The sequence below is a fragment of the Natator depressus genome, chromosome 10 (genome assembly GCF_965152275.1).
Source record: "Natator depressus isolate rNatDep1 chromosome 10, rNatDep2.hap1, whole genome shotgun sequence".
Lineage (NCBI taxonomy): Eukaryota > Metazoa > Chordata > Testudines > Cheloniidae > Natator > Natator depressus.
This window is the reverse complement of record NC_134243.1, coordinates 13,573,790-13,586,024: the sequence shown is the minus strand read 5'-3', so window position 1 is coordinate 13,586,024 and position 12,235 is coordinate 13,573,790. Positions and strand designations below refer to the sequence as shown.

General features: G+C 44.4%; 1 protein-coding gene across 2 annotated transcripts in view; it reads right to left on the bottom strand.

The window, feature by feature from the left end:
- PRKAR1B (protein kinase cAMP-dependent type I regulatory subunit beta) overlaps window positions 1-12,235 on the bottom strand; it is a 118,760-nt gene that overhangs the window by 85,239 nt on the left and 21,286 nt on the right. For both annotated transcript variants that reach the window (XM_074965251.1, XM_074965252.1), the window contains exons 3-4: window positions 10,748-10,918; window positions 4,797-4,888 (exon numbers count right to left, since the gene is read on the bottom strand). In XM_074965251.1, coding sequence (XP_074821352.1) covers window positions 4,797-4,888; window positions 10,748-10,918 — 263 coding nt within the window. The remainder of the gene's footprint in view (window positions 1-4,796; window positions 4,889-10,747; window positions 10,919-12,235) is intronic.

Below are 12,235 nucleotides of genomic sequence, written 5' to 3'. Positions count from 1 at the left end.
AATCTGACCACGTAGTACAACTCAAAGGACAGAATTTGGGAATGCATATATTTATTTCTTCCAAATTGCCATAGTCTGCAGACTGTCTCCCAAAATTCTCCGGCTGTAGGGAGAGAACACCCACTACTACATGCCTTTAGAGGATGCAGCCTGCTCCTCCTAATTACCAGTTCTACTCTTCAAGCTAATGCAGATGGGTCAGGGATATGGTCCTGCCTTTCCCCACCCTCTTTGATGCACTATTCATCCCAAAGGAGAAGAACGGGATCAAACCATGCACTTCCCTGAGCAAATTACCGGCAATTCTGAGGAAGCAGTGTTGTGTACTGGATAAGGCACTCAACAGGCAATTGTAAGACCTGGCTTCCATTCCTGGCTTTGCCACTGACCTGCTGTGTGACTTTGTGCAAGTCGCTTCACCTCCCTATGCTTCTTTCCCCTTCCACTCTTTGATGGTCTTGTCTGATTGCACTGTAATCTCTTTGGGGCACGGAATGTCTCTCACTATGTGTCCAAGTGATGTCTAGCACAGTCTTGCCTTGGACTTCCAGGCACTACAGTAATATAAATAATAACAATTCTTCTTGGGTTATACATGGACCAGGAAGGGAGAGGAAGGCTCCTCACACCACCCTGCTCACTGCATATCTGTATAAAGGCCAAGCAGAATCTGCCCTGTATTTGTTTGTTCTTAACAAAGAGTAAAGTTACAAATGCAATGAAACTACAGGGTGTGTAATGAAAACAGCAGAGCTGTGGTGTCCTGTTGCTTAAATACCTTGCTCCTGAATGGTGCTGTATTAGGTTTCTTCCACATCTGTGAAGCATTCCGGCTGGACTGCAACCAGTATTTTAATAAACTATGATAGTATGCAGTAGTGAATAAAGTTTATAACAGTCATAATTCCCTTGAAATCCATTAATCAACAGAAATTTCAACAAATATTTTAACATGGGAGTGACAGGACAGCAACTAAAGATCATCTGTTAACGGTGGAAGGAACCCTTTTCTCATTTTAATCTCCATGTGTCCGTAGCAACTCACTAATCTATTTCATTTATAATTCACACACAAAAAATGGTCTCAGCCAAGATTTAAGATGTTACCCTGTGATGAGTCTGCACATTACTAAGACTTCATTATTCTTATAAAAATGTACTCCAGTGCATCTGCTAGTTCATTATGCAATATTCTGATAAATAATTAAAACTAGACAACACTTGTCAAGGTATAATGAGTATGTTTTGTGAAGCACTGTCATTGCTTTACCTTTAGGTATTGTGGTTTGTTAATTTTCTTGCCAATTTAACAAGAAGTCAGCAATGGGTCTCTGGGACACCAGTGTAAGTGTATGTGGGGTCTGTCTATACGTTTAATAGGCCAGATCATTGGCTAAGGATGAAGTGCAGGTAGCACAAGATGAGTGTGTATGCATGCATGTGCACACATGGCTTAAAGCTGATCTTCGTTTTCCTCTGATCCTGCTGTAGCCCCTATGCTGGGGTAGTCCTCCTGTCTCAAGTGAGACCAGCAGCTCACTTAGGGGTGAAATCTTGCTCCCATTCAACTCAATGGAAAAGCTCCCATTCACTCCAATGACACAGGACCAAGTCCTTAGTCATTTTTTCAGAGCAGAGCTCTCTTTTAAGCTTGTAAGCAGTCTAGAGATAAGTGAGAACATCTCACCAAAAGCTCTGCGGGGAAACCAGCCCCTGGATTTTAAACTGAGCACTGTTTAATACCAATTCAGTTGCATTTTATCTGCTGCTTGTAGCCCTTTTCTGTATACCATTACATTACTTCGTGTATGGAGGCGGAGGTAGATCCCTGTTACTTGTAGCACCATATTTGGGAAAGGATGCTATTATAGATTCTCCACAATAATTACATGAATTATGCTATCTTAGGCCCCAGTTCAGCAAAGTAATGCCTAATTTTAAGCATGTGAGTAGTCCCATAGAAGTCAAAGTATACATGGGAAATGGAAAAATTTACATTGCACTACCATGCTGAATTGGGGTCTTACATCCTACGTAAGGACCTCCACAGCTTCTGACCAATGAATAATCCACAGGACTCCTTGACCACTCAGCCATGGAGCAGATAAAAATAAAGTTCTCTTGCAGAGTTGATTCTGACAAGAAGGAAAAGTGCAAGAGACCAACAGCTCTACACTGTGTTTGTTTGTTTGTTTGTTTTGTGGGTGACAATGGTTATCTAGCACCCACTTTTGGAAGAGGGATGACAATGAAATAATGATCCAATTATCACAGACACTGCAGGATGAGAAGCTGATTGCAGAAAAAAACCACTGCAGCGTAGGAAATGAAATATTATCCCCAGGATCGCCAGTCATTCAGAAACTTAGATATTTCTGAAGAGGACAAAATACAAGTCATACGCGATTGCTTTTGCTTAGCTACATGCTTGCATCAGTAAGATGCAGAGTGGCAGCAATGACAGCAGTGTATCCCGGTTTGCTGACTTCTCAGCACTTGACAACATGAGACCGGACTAGAGTAACGAAATATGATGTCAAGAGGAAATTCATTAAAATTCAGAGACCAACCAATTGCAGACAGCAGCCTTGTCTGAAAAAAGCATAACGTATACGTCCTTCTGAGATTTCCATCTCTTTTGATGTGGATGAGAGCTTGTCGTACTCGCTACGGGGCGTGATTGTGGCATGGAGCTCCATCCCCACGCAGGGGCATGGTGCAGAACTAAATGCTGCAGGGGAACACCAGGAGGATGAATCTCTCCTGAAACATCTGGCAGCAAAGGGGAATGTGCAAGCTGCACCATGCCTCTCTGCAGCTTGGTGGGCTGACGCAAAGGGGGAATGGCCCTCCCTCTTTTCTGCTCCTTTAGGGGTCATTTGCTTCCCAGGGAGAAAGCAATCCCTGCACTCCCCAGACTGGAGCGACAGAATGTCTCTAACCCTTATGTGATATGCACAAGGAGGTGAAATGCTCCCTGCACACTTTCCCTTCCCTATGTCCACGTACCCATAATAGGACAAGGGACACTAGCTCACAGAATTAGGTGAGATGTGGGCAATAGTATACAGGGGTTGGGCCATCACCTTGAGCCACGCCTGCCATTTAAACCTGGGAAAGCAAAACTCTCTTTCCTTCATTTTTTCTCTGCTGAAATATTCTTAAAATATTCATTTAGCCATGAATACTTGTCCATTCAATTTGTACCTGAGGGTGGTGAAAATACTCTTCCACTGCTTGCATATGTTAATAGTCTTATACAGCAGATATGTATTGGGACTTAAATATCTGGGAAAGTTAGAAGGTATTATATAGAAAGTTAATGCCCTCCTAATTACTCTGGAGAGTGGCACTCTAATGGCATCTTATGGTAATTAGACTGTTTAACTGCCTCTGACGATGTTTAGTTGATGTCTAGTATAAGTAGGAATCTGTAAATAAACATGTGCTTAACCCTAAGCATGTGAGTAGCCTCACTGAAGGACTGTGTTGGTGTTGCTACTCATGCTAAAACTCCTGTGTAGACAAGGCCTTAGTTCCTAGCTGATAAATAAGGCTACGTTTGTGTCACGGAGGTCATGGAAGTCACAGAATCCATGACTTCTAGAGACCTCAGTGACATTCTCTGCTTCAGCCCCAAGGCTGCGGGACCCTGAAGCTGGTAGCCAGCAGGGCCCTGGCAGGGTTCCAGCGACAGGTGACAGCAGCGACACAGGGCCCCCTGCAAAGTTCCAGCAAAAGGTGACAGACTCCTGAGGGGGCCCTCCTTAGGGTTCCAGCGATGGGTGACAGCCGTGCGTGGTAGTGGCGGGCGAGGGGGACACCTCGGGCGAGCAGTTGGGGGTGTCCCGTTTTCTCTTTGGGAAATATCCCTGCAGCTCCCAGCCACTGTGCATGGAGGGGGAACCCCACAGCTCCCAGCCACCATGTTGCTGGGAAACCATGGAGCCGCAGTAGCAAAAGTCACAGATAGGTCACGGCTTCCGTGAACTTTTGTTTATTGCCCGTGACCTGACCATGACTTTTACTAAAAATAACCATGCCAAAACCTTAGCCTTACTGATAAACAATATGAATTAGAAAGAAAACAGAGTAAGAAATCTCACTAAGGGGCAAATCCTAGGAATCCTTGGAAGCAGAAGCGGGTCTGCCCTAAAAGGGGAAGGGAGTGCTCACTGAATTTGAGAGAGCTGTGCACCCTCCACCCACACAATCTGTAGGGCTTCCCTGCCTGGGAAGGTGAGGAAAAGGTAGAACGAGGAAAAGAAGATCCAGTTCTCCACTTTTTGGCAAGACCATATAAGGGGCCTGGAGCCTGGAGGACCCTTCGAAGAGAAGCTCTGCAGCTGCTCTGTGATTCAGCATTATACACACACACACACACACTCTGCCCTGGCCACCTGGCCAGCACCTGCCCATGGCTTCACTCCTTCCTATGCTCCCTGCCCGCTCCAGGCTGCCATGTTCTCCCAGGAGGTAGGAACAAAACAATCCCTGCATACCCCTCAATTCAGGAACTGCTATTCCGAATGGATCTTACATGGCTCATGCGAGGGAGAGAAGCTCCACTGGCCATCCCGTCCTTACTCACCCCCAATGTGTCCCTGCATAAGGGCTAGGAAGACTCTGGCCACAGTCTAAATCCACCAATACCCCATGGGAGAGGTTCGAAGTCCCATAAAGCTTTCTGGGCTGCAATATCATATGCGTCAAGTTTTGTGGAGGATTTGTCTTTAGTTCAAGTAATGTATTCCACTAATTCAAAAAGCTGAGATAATAAGAACACCTCCTCATACCTTCTCTCATTGTCATCAAGGTGAGCAAAGAGCACATTCTTGGAGATGGCTTTTGCCAGAGCAGTCATTGTTTTATAGTCCTTTGGAATAACCTGTGGGGAAAAAGAAACACACAAAGTTAAAGTTCTGGCTTTGTTTCATTATGTATCTTGATGTCTAAAAAACTGCATTACTCAATATCATGGATGCAGCTTGTTTCAAATTGCTGAGTCAGATTTAGAATTTAATATAAAACCACAAAGAAAGCAATACATTGCAATTTTGACAGCCTGGGCACAAGAATTATTGTTACTAATATAACAATCAAAACAGGTATGTATGGGAGCCCCTCCTCCTCTTGCCCCTCCTCACCTCATAAAATATCCTTATACAGTACAAGGCAAAAATTCAGCAGGAACTGACAGCAGCTATGCAGACTTCTTTCATATTTCATGTATTTTTTAATAGACTGAGGAAAACACTTTCCACACACTTCCTCTCCCCAAAGCAACATCAGAAGCAATCTACCTCTAAACATAAAACAGTTTATGTTATGAGTGATGTTTCTCTGCCTTAAAAAATATAAACATGTGCCCTATTTCTTTTTTATTGTGAAAAATTGTTATTTATCAGTCCATAATATCAAGCCAGTGTATTAACAGCATTATTGTATGGTCTGGAAGCAGATGCATTAAAGAAAGCAGACATCAGAAGGCTGGAGGCAGTAGAGATATTCAGAAGATAGCAGGTGCAACATAGAATGATTTTAAGACAAATGAAGAAGTTATCGGAAGAGTAGGATGTGACACTAGGCTTCAGGATTGGCTGCAATTAAAAAGGTTACAATGATGGGGACACCGTATCAAACAGATGATAGGATGCCAGAGAAAATAATGCAAATGCAACCAAGGCCAGTCTGACCTACAGGCTGACCACTGACTAGATGCGGGACATCGTATGCAGGGACAGGACCAGGCTGGGAGTAATGGAAAAACAAGTCAGAGACAGGAATGTATGGCAATGCTTCACTGCTCCCCTTGTCTTAAAGATGCTCCAGGATGAATAATGATGAAAAAATATTCTGGCAATTGACACAATCTTATGAAACACACAGAACTCCTGCATTATTTGAGTTACTGGACACGTTCCTATGTCAGAAGCGTCTCCAATCTCCCACACAAAAAATAGTTAAAGAAACTAAGTTAATTAAGTGAAAGGAAAATATTTTGAGTTCTGAAGTATAATCACAAAGGAAGAGCGATCTACGTTTCTGCAGAAATCCCACAGAACAAAGAGCAGGCTTTCATATCACCAATGAAGTCTACAGTCTGAAAAGTAAAGCATCTTACAGTATTTTAGGATCTGTCTGTGACAGAGTAGACAGACATTATCCTGATCTAGCAGGGAAAAGGTTAACACTTTGTCATAGGAGGAGCCACAGACACTCAGGAGGGGGAGACAGGTGAGAGGAAAGGGAAGTCTTCCTCTCATTCCATGTAAAAGGGCCCTTAAGGGAGTACAGGGGAAGAAATAAATGAGGAGGGGAGATATGCTTCCGTAAGGACCTTCCTCCCCTCAAAAGGGATGAGCTTTATTTTGCTTAGTTTAGAATCTATTTGACCCCACAGAGGCTGTGAGTGAGAGGCAGCCTAAAAAGAATGAACTTCTTTTTGTTTTTCCTTTCAAACTGCGCAGGGAAAAATCCCAAGAGACGAGAGTGAGAGCAGGCCTTGGGCTTGGGGTTTTTATTGTTGGTTTTTCCCTAACCCCCCTTTAATTTAGGCAGAAGTAAGCCATTTTCCCAATGTGAGAAAGGGTTGTTTTCGGCTGTTCGTCCCTTCCCTTATTAATCTGGCAGGGAAGGGATCTTGATTAGGCCAGAGGGCCATATTGCCAACCCATACAGAGGAAGGTTGTTTCCAGTGAGGGGACTGGTGCACGACGACCCTCTTGCAGTGTCGAACAAAGAACAACCCTAGAATTATTTTAAGGAAAAGGGCCGTTGTCTATAATGGAATTCTAAACTATAGTATATGGTTTAGCCACTAGGTGGCACTATGTGTAAAATACCTTATTTAAACAAACTTCTGCCATAGCTGGCAGAGAATTAAAGGATCTTATGATGAACACATCTGGTCTGTATGAGCAAGCTCTGTAGCCAGTCCATATCTGGTACAGAAGAATGTGACAGTCACCTTGGTAAAGGCTCAAAGGCTGAATTCTATCTTCACCAACACACCTCCCATTGATTTCCTCTACTCAAAGGTGTAGGGAAGTCAATGCAAGCGCATATACTTATCAGAAGGCAACATTTCACCTTCACTTGAGTAGAGACTCGGAATTCCTAATATCAAAATAAGAGTTAGACAAAACTTAGCTCACTATGAGAAAAGCTCAGAGCTTATTGTTAGTGTCCTACCCTGCCAGAGAAACACTGGTGTGAGTTCCAGTCCTGGTCTCTTGCTGCATGATTCTAGAGAGGCTAGAAACATTCTGGATGTTCCACATGTCATTTTCTCCTTTCATATCTGCATTGTAGGTGGCTCTATCACCCATACTTCTGCAACATCCTGAGTAGATTCATGTGCTGATGACACCGAAGAAAATATTCCAACACAACCTCCGAGTTCTTTATTTCTTAGCATTACAAATAACCTGGTAGGAAAATAGCCCCCTAGAATATTATTTAAACACAGTCTCCTTCTAAGAAATTAAAAGCATATCATCTCTATGCAGAACACAAAAAATAATCTGTACTGTCTTCGAGCTTTGCAGCAACTGCCTGTCAAGCCCCATTGCCAGCCTGTACTGACATCATTGTTGACTGAAGGAAGCAAACAAAGTTGTGTTCATTTCAGGTTCAGTTTGGAACATAAGAAAACAATCCAAAGGAATATGGAGGAACACTTCCACTGATCTTCAGAAGAGCTGGATTGGGCCCGTAATGAGCAGAGAGACATTTTACGGTGGGTTTTAAAGTTTCTAAAGGAGAGATTAAGAACTGTGGAGAGAAGATACTAAGTAGCTGAAAGTGCCTTTTAAAGTGTCATGAAAATGCTTTTTTAAACAGTGCCATGCATTAACAGTTTAACTATAGAGTTTTTAAAAATGTACTGGGTAGTTGCCAGCATTATGTGACTTAAATGCTGGGAGAATACACTTCTCTAATTGGCTTTAGGCTGAAAGCTCTCCCAGGTGTCTGTTTCTTGTGAGGGAAGACGCAATAGCGGTCAGCAAGCTCATGCCACCAGAGGATGACAAAGGCATGCACACTCATGAACAGAAAAAAATACCCCGCCCAAAAATAATGGTTGTCAAAATGTATTCCTATAAAATAAACTCTCTTTGGTGGAAGAGCTACTTCAAGCATTGGAGCAACAGCTGTTACGCTTCCTCCCCATTGCTGGAGGTAATTGTTAGCCAGTATATGTTGGTGAAGAAAGAAAATCCTTCCACCCACTGACACCAGATGCCTACAATAATGTTGACACCCAAAAGCAATGAAGTTAATGAAACAGTTGCACATGTGTAAATTGGCATTCATGGGCCAATCCTGGAAAGGGAGCCATGCAGCCTATGTGGATCCACTGCAGGATAGCAAATATTTATGTTAATTTTTAACAAGTTAATATTTCTAATTAAAACTATTACCATACTATGTATTATAGGACAACATTTTTAGAGAGCTCAGAAACCACAGCTAGGGCCAGATCTTCTACAGAGCTCAGCACACTGGGTGCTCAGCTATTCTGAAAATTTGGCAATAAATGTCACAATAGGAGATGCTGGTGCAGAGCTGTTTTGTACACCTGCACCCAACTCTGGGGACTGAACACTTGAAAATCTGGCCCATAATGTCCAGTATTTCTGGTGTCACTTATTGATTCATCTAAGATATGCAAAGCTTCTGCAAAGCCAAGTTTCATACTTTATGAATCTCTAATGTAAAATTAGAAAAACCTGAAGATGAATGTGGGAAGTCTAATTAGATAATGAAAGACGTCATCTAATGAAGATAAAAATAAATCCATGCCAGTGATGTAAGAGTTGACCTACATGCTCAGAAATAATCTGCACAACACCTTCAAAAGATGAGCCTGGGAACTAAAAACCATGGATTTAACAGAGACACAAGTTTTATGGCCCATTCCAACAATTTGTAACGCACTCTTCTGCCTACCACACCTCCTTTGCAAACGTGTTTAAGTGCCCACTTCATTTTAAGTGGTCTCCTATAACATGTGCGAACTCCCTATGCTTAACAATCTGTCCCACCTTGTATTTATTTTGCGTTACATTGATGACATCTTCATCATCTGGACCCATGGAAAAGAAGCCCTTGAGGAATTCCACCATGATTTCAACAATTTCCATCCCACCATCAACCTCAGCCTAGACCAATCCACACAAGCGGTCCATTTCCTGGATACTACTGTGCTAATAAGCGATGGTCACATAAACACCACCCTATACCGGAAACCTACTGACCGCTATACTTACCTACATGCCTCCAGCTTCCATCCAGGACATACCACGCGATCCATTGTCTACAGCCAAGCTCTAAGATACAACCGCATTTGCTCCAATCCTTCAGACAGAGAAAAACACCTACAAGATATCTATCAAGTATTCTTAGAACTACAATACTCACCTGCTGAAGTGAAAAAACAGATTGACAGAGCCGGAAGAGTACCCAGAAGTCACCTACTACAGGACAGGCCCAACAAAGAAAATAACAGAATGCCACTCGCTGTCACCTTCAGCCCCCAACTAAAACCTCTCCAGCGCATCATCAAAGATTTACAACCTATCCTGAAAAATGATCCCTCACTCTCACAGATCTTGGGAGACAGACCACTCCTCGCTTACAGACAGCCCCCCAAACTGAAGCAAATACTCACCAGCAACCACACACCACACAACAAAAACACTAACCCGGGAACCTATCCTTGCAACAAAGCCCGATGCCAACTCTGTCCTCATATTTATTCAAGTGACACCATATAGGACCTAATCACATTAGCCACGCCAGCAGGGACTCATTCACCTGCACATCTACCAAGGTGATATATGCCATCATGTGCCAGCAATGCCTCTCTGCCATGTACATTGGCCAAACCGGACAGTCTCTACGCAAAAGAATAAATGGACACAAATCTGACATCAGGAATCATAACATTCAAAAACTGGTAGGAGAACACTTCAACCTCTCTGGCCACTCAGTAACAGACTTAAGGGTGGCAATTTTGCAACAGAAAAGCTTCAAGTGGTTGGAATGGGGGCAGGGAAGGGGTGGGAAGAGGCGGGCCAGGGGCGGGGCCTCACAGAAGGGGTGGAGTAAGGGCGGGGCTGGGGCAGTGGGGGGCCATGGTCAGCGGTGCAGCCCTCAGGCTAATGTACTAGTCCTCATGTGGCCCTTGTGGTCATTTGCATTTGAGACCCCTGATTTATACCCTGAGGTGCTTCCGTTGGGAATTTTCCCAGCAAACTGACCGAAACAGGAGCATTAGTGTGGTAAAATGTATCCACCTTTTCATGAAAGCTTTGCAGGGCACTGATCTCGTTGTCTTATATGAGCCTGTAAATTGCCATGCACATCTCATGGCACTCTGAAATAATGGCTGGAGGGGAATTTAAGATTATGATGGGGCTAAAGCCTATGTCTGTTAATGGGAAGATGAATAAAAGTCCATGCTCTTGGGACTACCTGCCAAAGATTAAACACATTTAATTTTATAAACATAAATTGATTTGGTTGAAAGAGCTCCGTGAAGTAGAGTCCAGGGCTTCCACAGACTGTAAACTTCTAGTTCTTGCTTCGTTTATTCTTAATTTGTGCTTGGCATTTCTTCAGAAGAAGTGGCAATATAAAATGACCCAACCATTGCAACTGATGTTTTACAGAGTAAAATGCAAACAGATCACTTGATTGTAACATACACTTCAGAATCAAATAGATGCTAATACGTTACCTTTCTAACATAAGAAACTGCATCTTCCTCAGTGTACACCTCAGCACTGACACCTCCCCTTCTGCGTCGAGCTTTCACCACCGGGTTTGGAGGAGGAGGAGAAATCTCATCATCATGAGAATCTGACTGGGAATTAGATTTCTGCCGAGCCAATATTTGTTTGCATTCTTCCTGTAAGTGAAAAGAAGACACAGATGCATTTTCCCTTCATAGCTATGTAGCTGCCACCCTAAATAAAACTTGGTATATTTCTTTTTGGTAACTCAGAGCAATTTATTCATTTCTATATCTTAATCAATGTTTTTACATTTGTGCACTTTTGTGTTTTCTGATGAAGGACAATTAAACACTAGTGAACCGCAGGAAGGAAAACCAGCCAGCATAATCTGCATGTGATGGGGTACACAAACCCAACACTGGGCTGGAAGGGGTGAAAGGACAGTACTGAGCCTTGGTAGCCCCGCCTCTCTAGCCCTGCAGGGCATGCCCCAACTGGAGAAAGGGTTGAAAAGGAAGGAACCCAGCTCAGAAGGAGGGAGGCTGGGGAGGAGACAGACCTACCCTGAAGCTCCTGACAAGGGCACTGGAGAAGCCTCCCTGAGGGAATAAGGCCATATGAATGTAAGCTGAGAGAGGAAAGCAGCAGTAGAAAGTGACCCAGGGAGGGTAACTCAGAGGACACCTTAGGGTCCAGACACTGTTTACTCTCCTAGGGCCCTGGGTCGAAACCTGGTGGAGTGAACAGCCTGGGTTGCCAACTCTGACTGAAGCTATTCCAGGAGATTTTTTTTCCCCTCAATATAACGTCATGTCATTTTCTTAAAATATCCTATTAAAATCTCCCAGATTGCTTTCAATAGTCACCAGGAGGTCAATGTCGATTCCCGGAGACTCCAGGCCAATCCTGGAGGCTTGGCAACCCTAGGCTTGGGCTAGTCTATCTCTGCCGTGCTACAAGAGGGACCCAAACCACCTGCTCCCTTTACCGCACTTCTGATTAAAGGAGGACCAAAACTGCAAGACCTATCCACCAGGAGGTAGGGTGACCAGGTGTCCGGTTTTCAATCAGAACACCCGGTCGAAAAGGGACCCTGGCGGCTCTGGTCAGCACCACTGAGGGGGCTGTTAAAAGTGCGGTTGGCGGTGCTGCGGCACGAAGGCAGGATAGTCCTTACCTGTCCTGGCGGGCTCCACGCTGCGCCCCAGAGGCAGCCAGCAGATCTGGCTCCTAAGCGGGGGGCCAGAGGGCTCCGCACACTGCCACCACCCCAAGCACCGGGTCTGAACTCCCATTGGCCGGTTTGCGGCCAATGGGAGCTGGGGGGGCAGTGCCTGCGGGCGAGAGCAGCGTGTGGAGCGTCCTGGGTCCTGGCCCCCCCCCCGCCTAGGACCCAGACCTGCTGGCTGCTTCCAGGGCACACATAGTGTGGTGCCAGAACAGGCAGGCAGCCTGCCTTAGTCCCCACGCTACACTGCTGACCAGGGGGT